The 19641-nt window shown below is 39.0% G+C and overlaps 1 protein-coding gene across 1 annotated transcript in view; it reads right to left on the reverse strand.

The window, feature by feature from the left end:
* Positions 1-19641, reverse strand: part of LOC102199689 (glutamate receptor ionotropic, kainate 4-like) — a 306415-nt gene that overhangs the window by 127582 nt on the left and 159192 nt on the right. Inside the window, exon 3 of the mRNA XM_013910444.1 lies at positions 9505-9638. Coding sequence (XP_013765898.1) covers positions 9505-9586 — 82 coding nt within the window. The 5' untranslated portion in view covers positions 9587-9638. The remainder of the gene's footprint in view (positions 1-9504; positions 9639-19641) is intronic.

Genomic DNA, 19641 nt, shown 5'->3' on the forward strand with positions numbered 1-19641 from the left:
TGCATGTATGTGGGATTAATTCTGCTCATAATTTCCTCTCTACAGTCCTGGACAAACATTTTCCAATTACATGATTGATGTATGCTATAACAAAGAGCCTTTTTCTTTCTCTGAACATGCGGTATTCTGTAATTAAGCACCGTTTCTTTCTGTTATACCCTCATTACCTTTGTTGGCCTCAGATCGAATCAAAGAAAACTGAGCAGTTTGAGTTGACTCTTGTAACAGGTGGTCGCCGAAAAAGAGGTTTAGCTGAAAATGTACCCTGTGGCTTCAATTCCGTGAGTACACATGTCTGAGTGTCATTAACCTAATGGCTCCCATACTAATTAGAAGCAGAGAGATTAATCATTAAATCTCCTCTTGTGGCTCCTCAGCTGGACATCTTGGTCTCTGCTTTAGCATCCATTCAAGCCAACATTTGCATTTTTCACCACAGAGGAACCAATGCTACAATTCAAATGATATGTCAAAGCACTGCAGGATGCTTCCCTCACAGTTATTTACTCTCCTTCCTTTCAGACACGCTATCTTCTCTGCTCTTCCAGTAACAGTGTGTTAAATGAGTTCATAGATGCCAGCTGAAATCAGAGCATGCGAGGGCAGAATGAACCTGACTGGAGGCAAGGGCACAATGACTCAGCCATGGTGGCTCTAGCAGCCAGCCTTAATAAGTCACTGTGAGCGTAGATGGGGCTGAACTGAGGGAAGTGACAGTGTGATGCTGCTGACTTGTGGGTATTACCTCAGCAGGGCTAATTACACTATTAGACCCTACCTGTGGGCTTCAATTTTGCTGATCCACCTTACATGCCCCTGGTGTCTGGAGCCACATACAGTGCATAACAGTGGTCACAGATGTGAACAAATACAAGCACACAAACTAGAGCCCACTCTCTCCAGAAAAACAGTAATTTTAATACTGGTACTCCAGCAAATGATTTATTTCTATTGCCAAAATTCAGCACCAAAATACCAAAGCACGTTTTCCTACACCCAAGTGCTTTGTATCTAATATTCACTGTACACATTGATGAACACATGTGAGATCATGGGGATCTCTCCAAAGACTGGAGATTGCAGCAGCCAAGGATCACACTACCAACCTTTTGATTATGATAATCTACGCTACCTCCTGAGCTACAGCCAACCTGACCCAACCCAAATGTCACAAAAGCCTAGAGAGCAGTTGGCAACCTGGTTGCAAAGAAAATGCTGCATCAAAAACCTCTTTTCAACTGTTTTGATTACATGAAAAACACCCACTTGTCCACAAACACTTGATGACTAACCATCAGTGATGGTGAAACTTGAGAAAGTGCAATGCAAAGTGTAAGTTGAGAATGTTGGGGTGGTTGTAGCTCAGGAGGCCATCTACTAATGTGATGGTTGATGGTTCCATCCCTGGCTGCTCTAGTCTGCATGCCAAATATCTTTGGGCAAGATAGTAACCCTAAGTTGCTCTTTGATTGTGGGTGGACGATAGAAAGCTCTTAAGCATAGAAAAAAAAGTCTTTGTTTGAATGGGTGTGAATAATACATGTTGTATAAGGTGCTTTGAGTGCTCGAGTAGAAAATATGTAAGTAAGTAGTAAGTAGTATGTATGTAGTTTTTCTCCCCTTCAGAGTAAAACTTCTGCCTTTTGCCACTGAAACCAACATATTCCAATACTTTTATTTTGGAGGTGAATAGTCTTTGTTTCTGCTTTGTGTTGCAAATTTGGGTGTAGTGATGGACGCAGACCTAAACTTAAAAAAACACATTAAGACAATAACAAAATCAGCTTACTATCACCTCAAGAATATTTCAAGGATAAAAGATCTGATGTCCCAACAGGACCTGGAAAAACTAGTCCATGCATTCATCTTTAGTAGGCTTGATTACTGTAACAGCATCTTTACAGGTCTACCTAAAAAATCAGTCAGACAACTACAGCTCATTCAGAACTCTGCTGCTCGAGTCCTCACTAAGACCAGAAAAGTGGACCACATCAGTCCAGCTCTGAGGTCTTTACACTGGCTGCCTGTCCGTCAGAGGATAGACTTTAAAGTTCTGATGCTGGTCTATAAAGCTCTGAATGGTTTAGGACCAAAATACATCAGTGACCTCCTGACCCAGTATGAACCTTCCAGGTCCCTCAGGTCATCTGGATCCGGTCTTTTATCAGTTCCCAGAGTCAGAACCAGACACGGAGAAGCTGCATTCAGCTTTTATGCTCCTTATATCTGGAACAAACTCCCAGAAAGCCTCAGATCAGCTGAAACACTCAGTTTATTTAAATCCAGGTTGAAGATTCACCTATTCTCAGCTGCATTTGAATAAAGCACCAAATCCACACTGTTTTACTGTTAAGCTTAAATTTCAAAACTTACATCTTAACTAATGATTTTATCTACTGTTCCTTTCCATTTTAAATCATGCTTTTTATTTGTTTTTGTTTTTTTTAATGTCTCTATAAAGCACTTTGAATCATGCTGTTGAATTGTGCTATATAAATAAACTTGCCTTGCCTTTTCTACAGTTTGACATCTGCTTAATAAGTAGCTGGTGAGTGTTAGCAGGCAAGTCTCTATACAAAGTACGGGCAACCATAGAAACCAAAGCAATCACAAGGAGGTTTTTGTTGCAGCATCATCTTTGACACCCAGCGACAACAAGCAACATCCTGCATGTTGGGTAAATACACATTTTTCCCTAGCAACCAGTGGTTACTACGGGTCTCTAGACCTACATGACTGAGCCCATATAGGATGCGGTATTCCTTATTAAACATTTAATGATGACAGCACATTTTGTATTCAATACATTTATCTCACAACAAACTATTCCTCACTAAGAGCTCGCATGATGCCAGCCTGCCAGGTAGATGGTGCAGGGTCAGACTCTGCTGCTGGGAAAGAAAAACCAATTGAATTTACCCCACCGAGAATCCTCTATCGTGTTCTCCCACTGACTTCGGAAAAGAGAGCAAAGAAGCAGACAAAGATTCGATTTGAGTTCTTCCTGTGGAGATACTCCTGTTGCTGCCCCCTCAGTAGTCCGGGATGCTCTGTAAGTGTTTTAGGAGTAATGTAAAAAATCTGAACATTTTATGTTCAACACTCCTCAAACTGGATCTCATGCAGTAACTGTGAGGACAGCAGCAACTTTAGGGCAGCATATGTGAGTATTTCGTTATTACTATCTATGAAGTTTCATTTTCTCTGATAATGACATTAAGTTGTCTTAATAATGATTCAAATTTGATTGAAGATTATTTACATAAATCAGTTGATTGTCAGCTAAACAAGAATTCCAGCTGTCTTCTTAAGAGTTTAATTGAAAACATTGTTTTATTTAATGCTTGGAACTGAGAAACTTCAGAAACAAACGCACATAGAAAGATGTTTGCTATTATCTGATTATCTGGCAAAGCAGATCTATGAGTACCAAGCTAGAAGTAGAGCCATTACACCATTTTCTGGATTTTAAAAACTGCTGGTATTTTTGTTACTGGTGTGCTTTGCACTGACAGATGATAACATTTAAAAACACTCACTCAAATGGATCGTTTTTTCCCCTATATGTACATATCCGTATGTTATTTAGATGTTTTGAATAAGCTAAACTGAAAGCAAATCTTAATGAGAATGTGCTAAGCATGTTTAATACCTGGGTTAACCGCAGTACTAAACTGCTGCCTCTCGAAGAATCAAATTAATAACTTTCAGGCATCTGTTAAAGTTGCCGTTTGGTCTTTCTCTCTGGACATGTACAACTGGGAGGAGACCACCAGACACATCCAAAATGCATGAGGGATTACATATCCCAGCTGATCACTGATGACTTGGGGATCATTGGGACAGCTGAAGGAAGATGGTGGGGAACATTGTCGTCGTTCTCTCTTTTTCTTTCTATTGCACTTTGACAAAATAATAACAAATGTGCGAATAAAGCCAACAAAACAGATATCTTGCCTCTTGAGTTATCCTCGAGGACATATATAATAAGAAACCGATGATTCAATTAAATGTCAGGGAGTGAGATATCTATTTTTCATACATCCCCCTGCCAGCCATTGCATAACATAGTCAATAAACAGCTGTTCAAGCTGTTTATTGACAAGCTATGCAATCCCTGAAATTACCTTCAAAGACAATCAATTATACAAATTGCTTACTGGTTTTGCAGTGCAATAACACAAAGTTAAAATACACTATATGGAAAAAAGTACTGGGCTCCCTATATATAATAAGATAAGATAAGATAACCTTTATTAGTCCCACACGTAAAAAATTTGTTTTGTTACAGCAGAACGTGATCAGTGCATAGTTACATAGCAAAAATTAGAAAAACACTGGAATAGGATAAGATGATAGGAATAAGATACTGTACTCAATAGAATATAATAAAATTAAATAGTATATACAATAGAATAAAAATAGAATACAAATGCTATATGCAACTGAGTAAAATATAAGGTTGTCAGAAAAAGAGTATTGCACTTAGTGTTATTGCTATTGCACATGTGTGGATGTGGATGTGTGTGTTTGGTCAGTTGCAAAGTCTTTGTTGTAGAGTCTGACAGCAGTGGAGAGGAAAGACCTGCAAAATCTCTCTGTCCCACATCGTGAGCCTGGCACTGAAGGAGCCGCTCAGTGCTGAGAGTCTCCTGCATGGGGTGGGAGATGTTGTCCAGAAGGGATGATAGCTTAGCCACCATTCTCCTGTCTCTCACCACCTCCACTGGGTGCAGTGGGCATCCTAGAACAGAGATGGTCCTCCGGATCAGCCTGTTCAGTCTCTTCCTGTCCCCAGCAGAGATGCTGCCACCTCAGAAAACCACATCATAAACGAGTACAGTGTACATATAGTGCTCCTGTAGTATACCTACAGGAACTGCTCAAGCACGGAAACTAATGCCATGAAGCTCCCAGCGCAGTGTTTGTGCTGATATTAATGCCAGAGAAGCAGTTAGATCCAGCAGATCGTCAGCTACTTTTACATACAATGCAATGGTTGCAATGGTGGCATGCTATTATACCATGCTCAGTGTCAGTGAGCACTTTATAATGACCTACTGTTTCAAAAATGTTTGTAAAGAGCATCTATATAGCTAGATGCTCTTCATTTCATACACCTGTAGCAATGGCTCTGAAAATACCTTAAGTGTGGCTTAATACTTTTTTTCATATAATGTAAAGTGACTTAATAAAATAAAGCACCAATAAAAAAAAGTGAGCATATATAAAAAATACTGTTTATGTCGCATGTTCATGTATGAGGAGCGGATAATTTGCTTTCATATTCTCCTATTAAACCAGCCAGAATGGAGAGTCTCTGCAGGGCAAGACAATGTTGGTAGTGTTGTTGAATATTGCTCTAATTGTAGCGAAATCCACGTGAAAGACAGAGCTACTAAAACCCGTTTTTAATCATTTAGAGCCAAGCCAGGGAGATACAGGATGGTCTTTAAAATGGTATAGCCAATGATATTAGCATAGAAGATGTGTAGAAGTGTGTCAAGCCATTCCTTTGGATTTCAGATAAGCGCTATGCACTGTAATGCTTAACTTATGGTACCTTGGTTGTGTCTGTTCGTGGAGGTATTTTCCTGAGGAGAACCTTTTGGGGCAAGTGGTCAGCTGCCACTAAAGTTCTCCATCAAAATATTCCAAAATCACAACTGCACAGTGCTCGCCATGCATTGGTGAGAAAAGAAAAAGAAAGCACAGACAGTGACTACAGTGGACACTGTTTTTTCACTTGGTTTCACTTCAGCTCTTTAGATGTAAGAACTTCTGTCTCAGCTGGCTGATGGACCAACAACAGCAGAAGAAAGAGTAGCTTGTAGACAAATTGTACCACATATTTTTGGCTCTGCCCCCAATCTAACAACAGACACTCTCTGCAGGTAGAAAGGCAGTGCAAAGCTGCCCATGGACTGCCAACAGACTGCCCACATGACACCACTGCTGAACCATAATTTCCCCATTAGTCCTACCTGGGTAGTAGATAATAGAGACAGCATTAAAGGACCTTTCTCATTTCAAGACAGAAAGAGACTTCAGCTTATTTCAGTAAGTTCCTTTTCATTTTATCAGTTTTGTCATTTTGATTTCATTCATCTTAACTTATGCTCAAAAAGAGCACTGTCCATGAGCTAAGCCTTATGTTGATGTATGCAGTCATTATTCATGGGTTATATTGAGGCATTGATTAAATTTCTTTATAAACCCAGCTAGATGTTTAGGGACTTTGTTGAAATTGAAGTTGCACTGGTCCTGAATAGCTCAGCTCTTCTTTTTTTTCTACATTTTAAATCTCAGTATTACAAAAAGAAGACACCAGCTGATAACAGCAATGTGTGTTTAGAAGATGACTGTCTGGAAATAAGCATAAGTACCAAGTTATTAGCTGAACAGAATTACACAGGAGACACTTTTTCACTTAACTAATGGCTGAATACCACCCACAGCAACAAGCTGCACCATATGGTAGTGAACCAGCATTTTTAGGCAGTGTTTGCAGTTTGTCTTCTTGTTTTCTCATTTTGTTCTTTTATAATTGTATTTTGGCGATTGATTTCACCTCTTTTATTTCTTTTATTTGGTTAAGGCTTCACTTGTCATTACTTTCATTTTTTTTAAAAGGAACAATGAAGGAAAATCAATTTGTACTTTCCCAGGCTGATATCGCAACTCCACTGCAACTTAAACATTGTTTATCCCATAATTCGTTCCCCACCACAAGGCAGCAGTAAAAATGCCAGAAGACATGTTTCCTTATCAAAATTGAAGTAAATAGACTTACTTTGCATCACATGGTTTAATTAATATACAAACAAAAGTAGATCCTAATCCCTGGATTTGCTAAGAACATGGCAGACACAAAGAGAAGTTCCTCAGTTCACCTACACTGAGCTTGCTGCTGGCTGCTAGCTGGTCCTGGTGGTAATGTGTGAGGGACAGGAGGTTGTTTTTGGCACTCACACATTCAGAGAAGGCCAGACAGTGACATTATGCCAGCCAGGCAGGACTCTAGGGACGGCCATGTTAAATACCATCTCCTGCAGCTCAAATGGCAGAGTTGTAGTGGTGTTTTGGGTTATGTGTTTGTTTGTGTGTCTCTGTGGGTTGTGAAACGTGTATATGTGGCTGTGTGTTTGTACTTTTGCATATCTATGCCTTGTACTGGAATAAACTAGCAATGAATGGGGTTCTGTGCAAAGATGACATTAGAAGAAATGTACAAAAACAGGCCAAGCACCTAATTATCCATCAACGATGCAACATTGAGATAAATATAAACCACCACTGCTGTGGAGCTGGTACAATCAGGTGGAGGGTGGTAGGGAAAACTGGGAGAAAGAAAAGGCATGCGGCTGCAAGCTTCTTCTCAGATGATATTCACAAACAAGGAATGATTTGTTCTTGGTTGTGTTGATAGAGTAAACTCTGAAACTCTGCTGTTTTCAAAATACAGAAAATGGTTTGGGGCATTATGTGACAATCCAGCAAAAAATTCTGCAAACAGCAGATGTGCTGTGACAGAGCTACTGTATGAGACAGAACAGACAGGGTAGAAAAACAGTGAGTGATACATAAATGCCTTGTTCAAAAATAAGAGATGGTGATAGCGCTCAAAAATGACAGTTTGAACTGATTCCGTTTCGTCAAGGTTCAAAATACCGGAAAGATAAAAAGACTTTTACACACAAGAGAAGTAAAGGGAAAAGACAAAAGATCAAGAAAGGATGTGCATTTATCAGCCATGAGCTTTTTTCTTTTTTTTCTTCTGAACAATTAGAATTGCATTTGTACATCATCTAAAGAGGCACTCTTATTTTTAATGCACCTTTTGGATTTATTTGTTTTTTTTTAAATAGTCTTAATATAACCACATGGCCATTTTTACACAGCTTCTGTGCTATTAACTTGCACCCTTCTAACCTGCACACAGATCTCACTTTCAAGTGTTCTTGTTAAAAGAACAGTTGAAAGCTGACCACTGAGAAATCACAGCAGGGAACAGTTTGGGAGCCGCAGAATCAATGTCATTCTGAATCTCTATCTCAGTTTCACTATTAATGCTATTAATTTCTATATGTAGTGCACACACACACACAACCCCGTTCAGCTATCTTAGTGAGGACCTTCATTGACATAATGCTTTCCCTAGCCCCTTATCCTAACTCTAACTGTTAAAAATGAATGCCTAACCCTAACCCTAACCCTTACCCTAAACCTGACCACAACCTAATTGTAACCTTGACACTAAAACCACATTTTGATCCTCAAAAATGCCTTTAAATGCCTTCAAATTTGTGAGGACCGGGTTGTGTGTCCTCACAAGTGACTGTTGGTTCTCACAAAGATAGCTAGACAGGAGCACACACACACACACACACGAACAAGCGTTTCCAACCTTAGACAAGGGTTCTATACATAAATGAAGAGACAGTCAATCACACTTTTGGTAGACGGGGAGCAAGTGACAGGGAGTCAGAGAGCTGCTGACTGTAGGAGAATAATAACAAGATGGACCAACCTCCATCGGTTACCAGCATACTCTAGCAGTTTATGTGACTTTTGAAGCAGACTCTCCAGTGAAAAATCTAGTCTTGGTCCACCGATCAGCCACTATTTCCAGAACCACAGTACTGCAGTGGTTTTGCTAGATTTTAGCAATTGCTTTAAAATGCTTGTTCAATAGTCCCAACAGTCACAGTCAAAATAGTTGCAGAGTTGCAAGTGCCGCTTACAACAGTGAAAAAAGGGCAAGATTAGGATAAGAGTCAGATTTTTGCTATGCTCAGATTACTTTTATAGTTAAATATTTAAAAGAGCTGCAATAAACAGAGAGGTAATCAATGTATCTGATAGGTCAGCTGACACGCATCTAATTATGCACCTTAAATTTCGTTTAATATGCAGGTGGAAGGGTGGGTGTGTGCAGAGTTAGAATAATAGGTTTGTTTTGGGTCTAAGCTTGCTTTAGTGGCTAATTGCTTAAAGCTATACTGTATCACTGTACACAGCATACACAGTAAACAACAGCAAACAGTAAACAGTATATAGTATTAAGTTTGTACCAGCCAGATACTCTTAAACTATAATGTTGTCATGAAAGTCTATGGTGCATTAACTGTTGTGTGGCTGACTGTAAAACAACTATAGATTATAGACTGTAGTTCTGTAGTATCTTACAGACAATTAGGACTGTGTCACATTCACACATTAATTTTGTAGCCTGTTGATACCTCAGGCCATGTGTTACAGCCATGTGAGGAAACATGGCTACTTTTCAACATTTGTGATTGAATTCCTCCAGCCAGTTTTATCGAGACTGTGGAGACTGCAAAGATTAGGATATCCAGCTATCTGAGCTGACAGCTCTGAAGCAACAAAATGTCAATTCCCACTCAACAATTAAAAACTTAAATGCACTCATTCACTGATATTTCAAGTAGAATGAAAAGCATGCACTGTATAGAGTGGAAGCCATTATGTTTTGCAATTTACCTATTCGAAAGGAGAGCGGGCCACCAAAGGTGCTTCTCACCCACATGGCTAAGAAGAGCAGAAGCGCCCAGGCTGTGAGCATCTTCTATGACTCCTCATGGGTCCTGCCCCGGGGGTGCCCCTGTCACAGCCACCTGAAGAATATACAAAGAAGAGAACACCATTTATACATCAGCAGGCATCAAGTTGGACACGCACACAAGCCACATCTGTGCAGAATAGTGATAAGCCTTCGGATATACAGTGCCTCATCTCTGTTTTGCTCATGCCATCTCTCATTGCATGCTAGGAATCTATTAGTGTCAGTGCGAGACTGCAGCTAAGTGAATTTTAAGCCTATGGGAGTTTTAATGACTTTGCTGTTTTTTCTGTATTACTTGGCAACAGTCTTTTTATTTTTTTTTTAGGTCTTTGTTGTTTTGTTACATATTTAAACATAAAATCCATTTTTTATCTCCCTGGTATTGAAGCAAAAAGTCACATAAGGTGGCTTGAAGCATCCTGAACCAAATTTCTGGGTCTGTATTAAACCCTCTGAGCTGTTTCCATCAGGAATTATAAAGGACCGAAAACCAAAGGGGATATATTTGACTTCCATTTCCCAGGTGGACAGCAATATGACTCCAAATGACTCCAAATGAATCATAATGTTGTTCCCTGTTTCCCGCCTGTGTAAATAACTAACTGTTTGCTAAAAAGGTTTGCCATACCAGCGAGTTTTCTACCCACAAGAGGCACAAAATGGAATTATCGTAGGTAATAGCTAAGAAATAGTTTCATTTTTAATAATTTTAGTATTAAATTTCTACTAATTTTATTCTATTTTATTTGTTTTTCCCATGTGCAGTTAATGTCCCCTAGATGTAACCATTTCCTATATTTTCTTTATATTTTCCCTCACCTAACTGCATGCAGCTCTATCAGACTAAACACTAGAAAATCAACAGATGCCATAATTAATTCACAACATGATTCACAAATGTAAACCATTAATGCGTTTGACGGTATTTTTAACCCTATTTTACCTCATCACACCTTCTCAAAGTGATTTTCAGATGCTTGATTAAAACAAGATCTGTTCACTCTTCATCAAGGTCTGACGTTATTCAAGCTGACATTTACGAGAGCTTAAAGGAGTGGGTGGTTCTGGTACGCAGCGATAGAGGATGGCGTCTTCTCTTTGACAGTGTTTTATGTTCCAGATCAGAAAGAGACTTTCTGTTTTTTTTAAAGGGGGATCTAGGGTGGGGGGATGGGGGTCAGGGACAAAGTCACTGCAACCACAGTGACTGTTTTCTGCTATAAAGTACACTACAGCTGCGTAAAATACTTTATTTTCAACAAAAAACAAGCAAAGTTTCTTTCGGCTCATCCTACCAAACAGAGTAAGCCAGTTAGGTGCGTGGAGGGCAAAGCATCCAAATGTCAGACAGCATGAAGATGGCAGACAGCAAGGCTATTGCAGCTGGACTGGAAAGAGTAAGGTCCTCTATATTTATGCAGGCACAAAGCCAGTAGAGGTGCAAATGTAGCCACAATATTATTTTCAAAGGGAGGAAGCTGACAGTCCTGCGTTTGCACCTGTGTGATTATTCTGGATGCAGGAAGACACTCTTTGGACTACAGGACGTGCTTATCTAGAGTGTCTCAGCTGGGTAACTGGACCAGAGATGGACAACATTTAAAGAGGGAGATTTGAAGATTGAGTCAGTGTCATGCAAATCTTAGTATCGGTTCATTTCAAAGTTGTTTCATTTAATCTACACACTTTCTCACAGATTTTAGTGTTTGCTGCTATGTGTAGCATGTTTTTGGTTAATATGCCATTTCTTAGCCAAGGCCAGAAAAGTAGCATGTGAGTATAAAACCAGATAAATAAATGAGTCACAATGCAAGTCTTACCATGGCATGAAACTTTCTTAATGTGTTTGTTTTTTTTTATTTGTTTTACAGTACTGTAATTGGGTTAAAGTTGACTGGAATTAGCATTCCAACACCTTCTATTGATGAGCCATCAAGTCTGACAGGCAGGTTAATAAATATTACTTTCACATATGTGTTATGTGATATTTTCACGTGTTACAACCTGACATGGCTTCCAGTGACAGCATGGACAGCATTGCTCAGCAACAATAAAAATAAAAATATCGCAGGTTTACATACGCTCTCAACACATTCCTTTTCTCATTCTCGTGACGCATTCAGGGTGCAGATGTAACTGAAGTTGCAGTTGTGGTACTTTGGCATTTCTTTAAATGGCAGGTTATTTTAAATTCAGCTTTTAAAATAACGCAACAAGTATCACCAAACACACAACTTGTTTCTGCACAGTTTGTCACACAGTTTGTCTGCTAGTTAAATGTACATTTGCTGTATTTCCCGAGAGAGAAAAAAAAAAGTTAATGAATGCCATCTCAGAGATAAAGATGTAAGAAAGAGAGAACAGAGAGGAACGATCAGAGATTATCGACAAAGACAAGGACTCCAGCATGTAATGTCCTAATTCACTTTCAACTTTTTCAATTAGATCTTTAATCTGTGCATGATGTGCTGCTGAATTAGGTTTTTTGTGAAATGTCATGCAAAAGAAACTTAAGTTTACTAATTATGCAGTGGATTTAAAAGTTCCATGAAAATACTGTACTAGGCAGTTTGGTACACTTTAGTGCAGGTTAAGCTAGTCAGTATGCAGTACTGTGGTAAAGGTCGCAGTGATGTTCACGGTTTATGTTAGGTTACAACCAGGGTAATAACATCAGTTTACCAAAAAATATACAGATCAGATTCACTCACTGAATTTCACCTCTTACTCTTGCTTTATACAGTCTAGGGTTGGAAACCTGCCCCATAGCTTATGAAACATCTGCTCAAACTCTGAGCATCTCACAGCAGCAGCATCACAGGTCAGCTGATCACAGCCTGAACACAAACTCACAAAATAAGTTTTTGTGTGAATTAATTGAAGTAATTCTTCTCCCCACGGTGCGCTGCTACACCTTAGCATTCCCCACCTGCCAAATCAGGCTTTAATAAGCCCTCACTGTACTGTACATGTTGTTTCTGAACTCACTAACTAGAAGGAAAAGAAAGGTAAAGGAAAGTGAAGCAAAGTCCTTTTAGGAACAGAGCAGACACACAGATGATTATTTTGCAGATGTTTCTGGAAATGTATGGATTAGTGAACAATATAAGCAAAAGGAAAAAAGAATAATTCCCCATTAACTGCACTGGTCATTACATGAGGTTTACCTGGATCTGCATGTAGTGTTCATATTACCAATATAAACCTTAAGCAGCTCACCGCCTAAGATGGCAATAAGACCGTCCCTCTCTGTTCTCGCACTACCTTACTGTTATTGCTCAGGAGCCCAGAGGAACAGCTGGATAGGACTGTCAACACATCAAGATCATTTCACAGACTTTTTCTAGGAAAACTATGCAAATAACAGCTGTCGAAGGTCTTCCCTTGAGGTGTTCAGCAGAGAAGAAAAACAGAAAAACAGCACTGAATGACGCCCATTCCAAAACTAATTGAGTACTGAATATTCCTTGCAGCTTATATCATTATGCACACAGGGGGATTACGGCGCTTTATTGTTCAATTAGACTGACTTTACAGCAGCATGTTTTCAACAATGTAAAATACGTTCATCCAGCTAACACCTGATAACCCAGTGTAGAACGGGGAAGACTGAACAGGAAGTGAAAGATTTTTTTTAACTACCAAGATTCCCGACACAAACAACAGCACTGTGCTAGTTAACAATATAAACCCTTCCAACAGGGTGCCATTTATTTGACTGCATATGAGAATATCAGAAGTGAGACATTAAATTAAAAACACAATGCTCAGTCCCTTGATACTAAATATGGCCAATCAATGTCAATGATAGCTTAGATATGTTGCAGAAGCCTTCACAGGCTAAATCACCGCTGAGTAGAGACAAAAGCTTTGGCAGGCTTTAGAGTGAAAGTCAATGCAATCTGTAACACTAATGGCTTTTCAGTGAGATAAGCTCATTCATTTTAGCATTCAACACAAATTCCAATACGCTCGATACAGGGGTAAAATGAAAACTGAGCTGAATGATTGCCCTCATTTTTAACACACCCAAACCCATGATATCAATTTCAGTTCAGCTTCTCTTTTCAGAAACACAAACACAGACTGATATATCTTTACTACCGCAGGGCTTCTGTACTGAAGCCAAAGTGGCTAAATTGCATGCTGGCTCTTTAGGTTGTGCTTGGGATAAAATGACTTTGAAAAAATATAATTCTATTAAGAAAAATACGCAGTAAAAAGAACAGAAGCTGAAGCGGTTCGGGAGACAGAGGTATATAATGCTCCTTGATACACTCACTGCTCCAAGCATTCTTCTGTTTACTCACCACCAAAAATGGGCAGTAACGCGTTACTGTAATCCGATTCCTTTTTTCAAGTAATGAGTAATTAGATTATTCAGCGTGCTTACGAGAACGTAACAGTAATCATTACTGTTACGTTCTCGTAAGCACGCTGCGTTACTAAACCGTGATTTTGTTTATGATAGTGTCTCATGACAATGACGTAGAAGCATGTGACGTCTGTGCCGTGGTAGCAACAGGCTTGTGTAGATCAATAATAGAGGGCGGGAAAAAGTATGACCGTGCAGCGTTTTAAGCTTGGAAGTACTGACATTACTTTGAGTTTGAATCTGTAGAAATCTTCTGATGTACACTCTCCATTGGAAGAAAACTTGTTTATACAGTGAAAATTTAACTTCAAATTAGGCAAACCTCCACCTCCACTCCTGCTAAACAGGTGAAAATAGATTTAAGAGCGACGGGACTTAGTGCTGTTGAATCTTTGATTTTATTTCTTTTTTGCTGTTATTTAATCGCATCTATTTGAAAGAGGGAGTGTAAACACAAAAAATTATTTTATATGCTGGAATATGCAGAAAATAGGTTTAAAGGTTAAACAAATGTCTTCAAATCAGAGACTGTTGCACATAATTAAATTTTTGCTTGATGCATAAAGTTAAAGACTTTCACACCAATATATAATCAACTGAAACTTTGTTACCGTAGGTACACCTGTTCAACTGCTTGTTACATAAATATCTAATCAGCCAATCAGATGGTAGAAATTCAATGTAGGCATATAGAAATACTCAAGATGACATCCTGAAGTTCAAACTGTACATCAGAATGAGGAAGAAAAGCAATTTAAGTGGCTGAACGTGGCACAGTTGTTGGTGCCAGCTGCTCTGAGAGTTTTAGAAACTGCTCATATACTGGGATTTTCTCCAATCTCTCATCTCTATAGAAAATGTGTCAGTGAAAATACTTTGTTGATGCCAGAGGTCAGCAGACAATGGTCAAACTACTTGAGCTGACAGAAAAGTAACAGTAACTCAAATATCCACTCGTTATAACCGTAGATATTACTTTAGTTTCAGTTAAGAATACTTTAAATGGTGCAGCTGACCTGAGTATTGTTGCCGACCATGTGCATCCCTTCATGACCAGTGCACCCAGTACTCTAATGGATGCTTTCAGCAGGATAACACACCATGTCACAAACCTCAATTCACCTCAAACTGGTTTCTTGAACATTACGAGTTCACTGTGCTAAAAACAGTCATCAGATTTCAATGCAATACAAGGTGTACCCAACAAAGTGAGTGAGTGTAGCTCTTCTTATGCTTCCTGCACCTTAATCTTAAAATGCTCATTATAAGATTCAGAGTGGTCCATGACACAAACTTTAAATATATTTTACAGTCACCTGCAGTAATGATAATATTTCAGTTATTTACAGTAACATATTTGGTATTCACCTCATGAAAGAATAACAGTAATTCTTCCTGAGGATCAGAATTGAGTACAAGTCCCACTGCAGAGACCAGATTGTAGAGGAATGAAGAGGACAGTGGCACAGATTACTTCAGCTGTCAGTTGGCATAAATAGGTAGACAGACATACAATCATATTGCATAGAGTTGTACCCATTGCATTTTCGGCATAAGCCTCCCGTGAATACTGAATAGGATTGTATAAAATGTCGGCTATTGTAGCTCTCCTTTTGTTTCTTTGCTCACAGCCAGCGCAGGCAAAGAATGTGAGATGAAATCAGAGAAACTGGACTGCTGTGTAATCATAGCTTTTCTGAGCAGGACTTTAAAGGCTCTCAAAGTGAGAGGGTTTCAGATACATACACTATAATAAAGACTGTATACTGTAATTTCTCTGTCTCTGTCTCTCTATATATATACTACAAAAAAGCAAATTGTCACGATCGTGGGTCTTATGACCCAGTGTTTTGAGTTTTAGTTCATTTTGAATTTTATAGTATGTTTAAGCTCATTAGGTTTCCTATGTTCATTTGCTTATTAGTTCCCCCTTGTGTTTTCAACCCCTGTGAAGTCTCCCTTGCCCTTCATGTGTTTCATGTCTGTGAGTCTCATGTTGTCAAGTTCATGTTGTCATGTCTGCGTCTCATTATGTTTTCTGTTTTATTTTGAAGGGGTCCTGTGTTCCTATGTTCAATGTTTTTAGTTTTACTCTTCTCTTGTGACGTCGTTATGTTCATGTGTGTCAGCTGTTTCCCCATGTGTTTCCGTTTCCCTCCTTATCCTCCTGTGTGTATTTAGTCCGTGTGTCTTCAGTCATTCTTTGTCAGGTCGTCTGCTCATCCACGTCACAACTTCAGGTATCCATGTCAGTTCACCATGTTTAAGGTTTTTTTCATGTTTAGTTTTAGTTCACCGAGTTTAGGTTATTGTTTAGTTTCACCTATGCCCTTTGTTTGTACCTTGTTTCCTAGCCTCAATAAACGGCTTGTTTTTTTTTTTTAAATCCACGTCACGTTCAGTTTTTGGTCTGCGTTTGAGTCCTCTCTTGCAAACACATACAGTCTGCCTCAGCCAGACTGTGACACTAATCTCTCCCTTTAAAGAACTGAAAAAGCACAATTCATTCCACTCTGTGTTTTCTGTGTTGCATGCTCGCTAACCCATTATCCATAAACAAAGCTTGTTTCTACAACTTTTTTTCCCGTACACCTAGTAACAAAAACTCAATTAACGCAGCTTAAATAGTGCACAATGCTAAAAGCACCTAATTAGTTTGCAGAGAAAAAAATCCATCCTTAGAATGAATGTTTTTTTTTCCCCCACAGGTATCATCAATAAATAATGGCAACAATATGCAAACTACAAAGAGATTGAAAATGTGGGAAATGGATAAATTTATGTTTATTCTTTCAGCTTGAAGACAAAATATACTAGATGAACCACTGAAGGAGGTTTTTGGTTCGACTTGAATCATGTTTAAAAACAGCATGGCAATCCTTCCTCATGACTAATTTTGAATATCCCTATCTCTACTGGCTGGTGCACACTTGTTTAATAAAAACACAGCCATTTGCACACATAGACACAGACACCCTGAATGATTTTGGTAAAATCCTTGTTTTATTAAAATCAGAGGGGGACACCAGAATTCTTCCAGCACAGACGCTGTTAAGCATCAGTGTCATACTTGACAAATAGGGTTTGTATTTATACAGGGGAGGAAAACACTCTAAAAGCAATACACCAAATTTTCTTCAATCTAATTCTCAAAGCTCCCCGAGTTTCCTGCTCCCCCCTGTTGAGTGAAAAAGCATGCGTGCACGTATGCTCCTCGCTATGTTAAATGAAAATTTAAAGAAAAAAAATGATGGAACCACCAGACAGACTAATTTAGTGGCTGTGTTTTATTACAGTCAGACATCTGGATCAGCAACTGCCATCAATTATAATTAAAAAAATTACAAGTACAAGCCTCAACTTAAACATATTGAGGAGTAGGGGAGAGGTGATGGCTTACTGTCTGACTAGCTGGCACTATCTAAAAACGTTGATAATTATATTCTTTACATCTATCGCGAACTCCTATCCTGGAATCAGTGGGCTCGGTTTGACCATTAAGCTAGTCAGACTGTCTGCGCTTTGTGAATTGGGAAGTACAAGGAAGGCTTAGCGACTGCTGGAACAGGTTGGTCTGACAGCTGTTTGACTTGCCTTGTCAGAACAACAGTTTACACAATCCACATATCAAAACTGTCAATCATACATCAAACGCTGTGTTATTCAGTTGCAAATGGACAATTAAAACTGACACTTTAAACCAAAGGCACGTCAGATGCATAATGAGTCTCATATATTAGCATATATTCATGTACTGCTGCAATGGGAATCGCAGAAATGGCACAAAAGCAACTTGTAGATGGGAATAAGTGATGTGTGACCGATGTTCAAGACTGTTTGACTGTCACAAGCTGCGGAAAATTAATATGCATGTGGTACGCATGCTCCTCGGGTGAATATTTGCAGTGAGTTCAAAGAGAATGTCAGTCCACGTGAAACGTGTAGACACGAGTGAAAACAATGCACTCAGAAGACGAGAAGGAGGAGGTATTTGTATATGATAAGTATCAGTCACCGCTCCGCTCTTCAGTTCTCTGAAATGACCTGAGACTCTCTGTTCAAGAATGAACTGGATGTTCACAACCAGCATGTAGCTCACTAACCTCTCCAAGCAGTAAACACACATTTAATGTGACATCAAATCTCAGTGGCCTACCTGTCAGTGGGAATACAAGTAGAATCGCCTCATCCATACTGGTAGCAAGTCAAAGATGACAATACACTAATCTAACATGTCAAAGAAGATGCCTTGACTCTTAAGAAGTCCATTTGAAAACACATATAGTGTTTAGTTAGAAAAATTAAGTACTTGAAATATGGTTGGTGAGTTTTTCCATACAGTTCTGCAGTTTGTAGTTTTGGAAACGTATCAGAAATGAGATTCTCTTTCCCAGAAGGGCAACCTTTATATAAAAAAAGAAAGGAGAGAAAGAAAATAGGCTAAGACCACAAGGAAAACACTGAGCACAGCAGTAGCAGCAAAGTTTAAGAGTTTAATAAAGCGGTGTAACACACATAATAAATACTAGATTGAAAGTGTACTGATACTGGTTTAATCTCACATGACTTTGAAAAACACTGCATAGCTTTGCATTGCATTTTCTTCTTGGGGCTTAAACACCTTATATAACAATGTGCCTATGAGTACCCCGGTGTCTTCATCTGAGGCACAGGCTTCTATTGTTCTGCCTGTCACTATACTAGATATCTTTGTTACAGCAGCTGAATCAGTCCTGCCATCCTGAAGCTCAGCAGCACCTCCAGTTTACCAGAAGATTGAAAAAAGAATGCTGTAGCTAAGCCCAATATTAAACAATCCCAAAAATCACTCAAGCTACTCAAAATCCTGCAAAAACTTAAGTCTTACTCAGCATGCGTCAAATAAAAACCAGCCGAACACTCCCCAATTCACTCAAAGGTACCTCGTTTGCATCGTTCAGACTAGACAAACAGAAGAAGTTCTTTGTGTTCCCGAGAACATATCAGTGTCAATAATTATTCATAGTTGACATCTACACATTCAGACGCGCAGTAATTAACTACATACTCTTACTAACAGGTTTATTGCACCTCGTTTACACCTTATGACTGCACTACGCAAGCTGTTAAACAAAAGCTCGCAAACATTTCGTTCACATTCAGTGCGAACTCCAACATGTGGGTAATTTCACAGTGTACAAGTAAACAGCATTGTGTGTCAGTAACAACAGGTTGAAAATGAAACGAAAGGCTTACGGGAGCAAGAAGACATATACAGTTAGACAGAGAGCTATGTTGCAAAGCAAGGTCGATGGCTTCAAGTGACAAAACCACCTTCAAAATACGGGGGAGCAGGAGGCTTAGTCAAAGATGATCTTAAGTCTGCCCGATTCATCAATATTTAATAGCATTTTGATAGCCGGTGTGAAAAAAAATCTCCAGGCATTTTTTGGAATTTAGGAGGGGACTTAGCACTAAATGACTCAATATTATGATGACAGAAGAGTGGAATCATCCCTAAAGGACAGTAATTTTAATTAAATGATGATGTGAGATATTTGTGCTAATTGCAGGTTGTAAAGTCCCAGTTTCAATAATCTCCTCCCCTAACTGAATTTTCAAAATGAGAACTGCCCTCAGGCTAGTAAAACACTACCAGTGTCAGTAGACAAATTACCAAAGCTTTCAACCTACCAGTATT

The sequence above is a fragment of the Pundamilia nyererei genome, unplaced genomic scaffold, assembly GCF_000239375.1.
Source record: "Pundamilia nyererei isolate P.nyererei 1_Seehausen unplaced genomic scaffold, PunNye1.0 scaffold00003, whole genome shotgun sequence".
In the NCBI taxonomy this organism is placed as follows: domain Eukaryota; kingdom Metazoa; phylum Chordata; class Actinopteri; order Cichliformes; family Cichlidae; genus Pundamilia; species Pundamilia nyererei.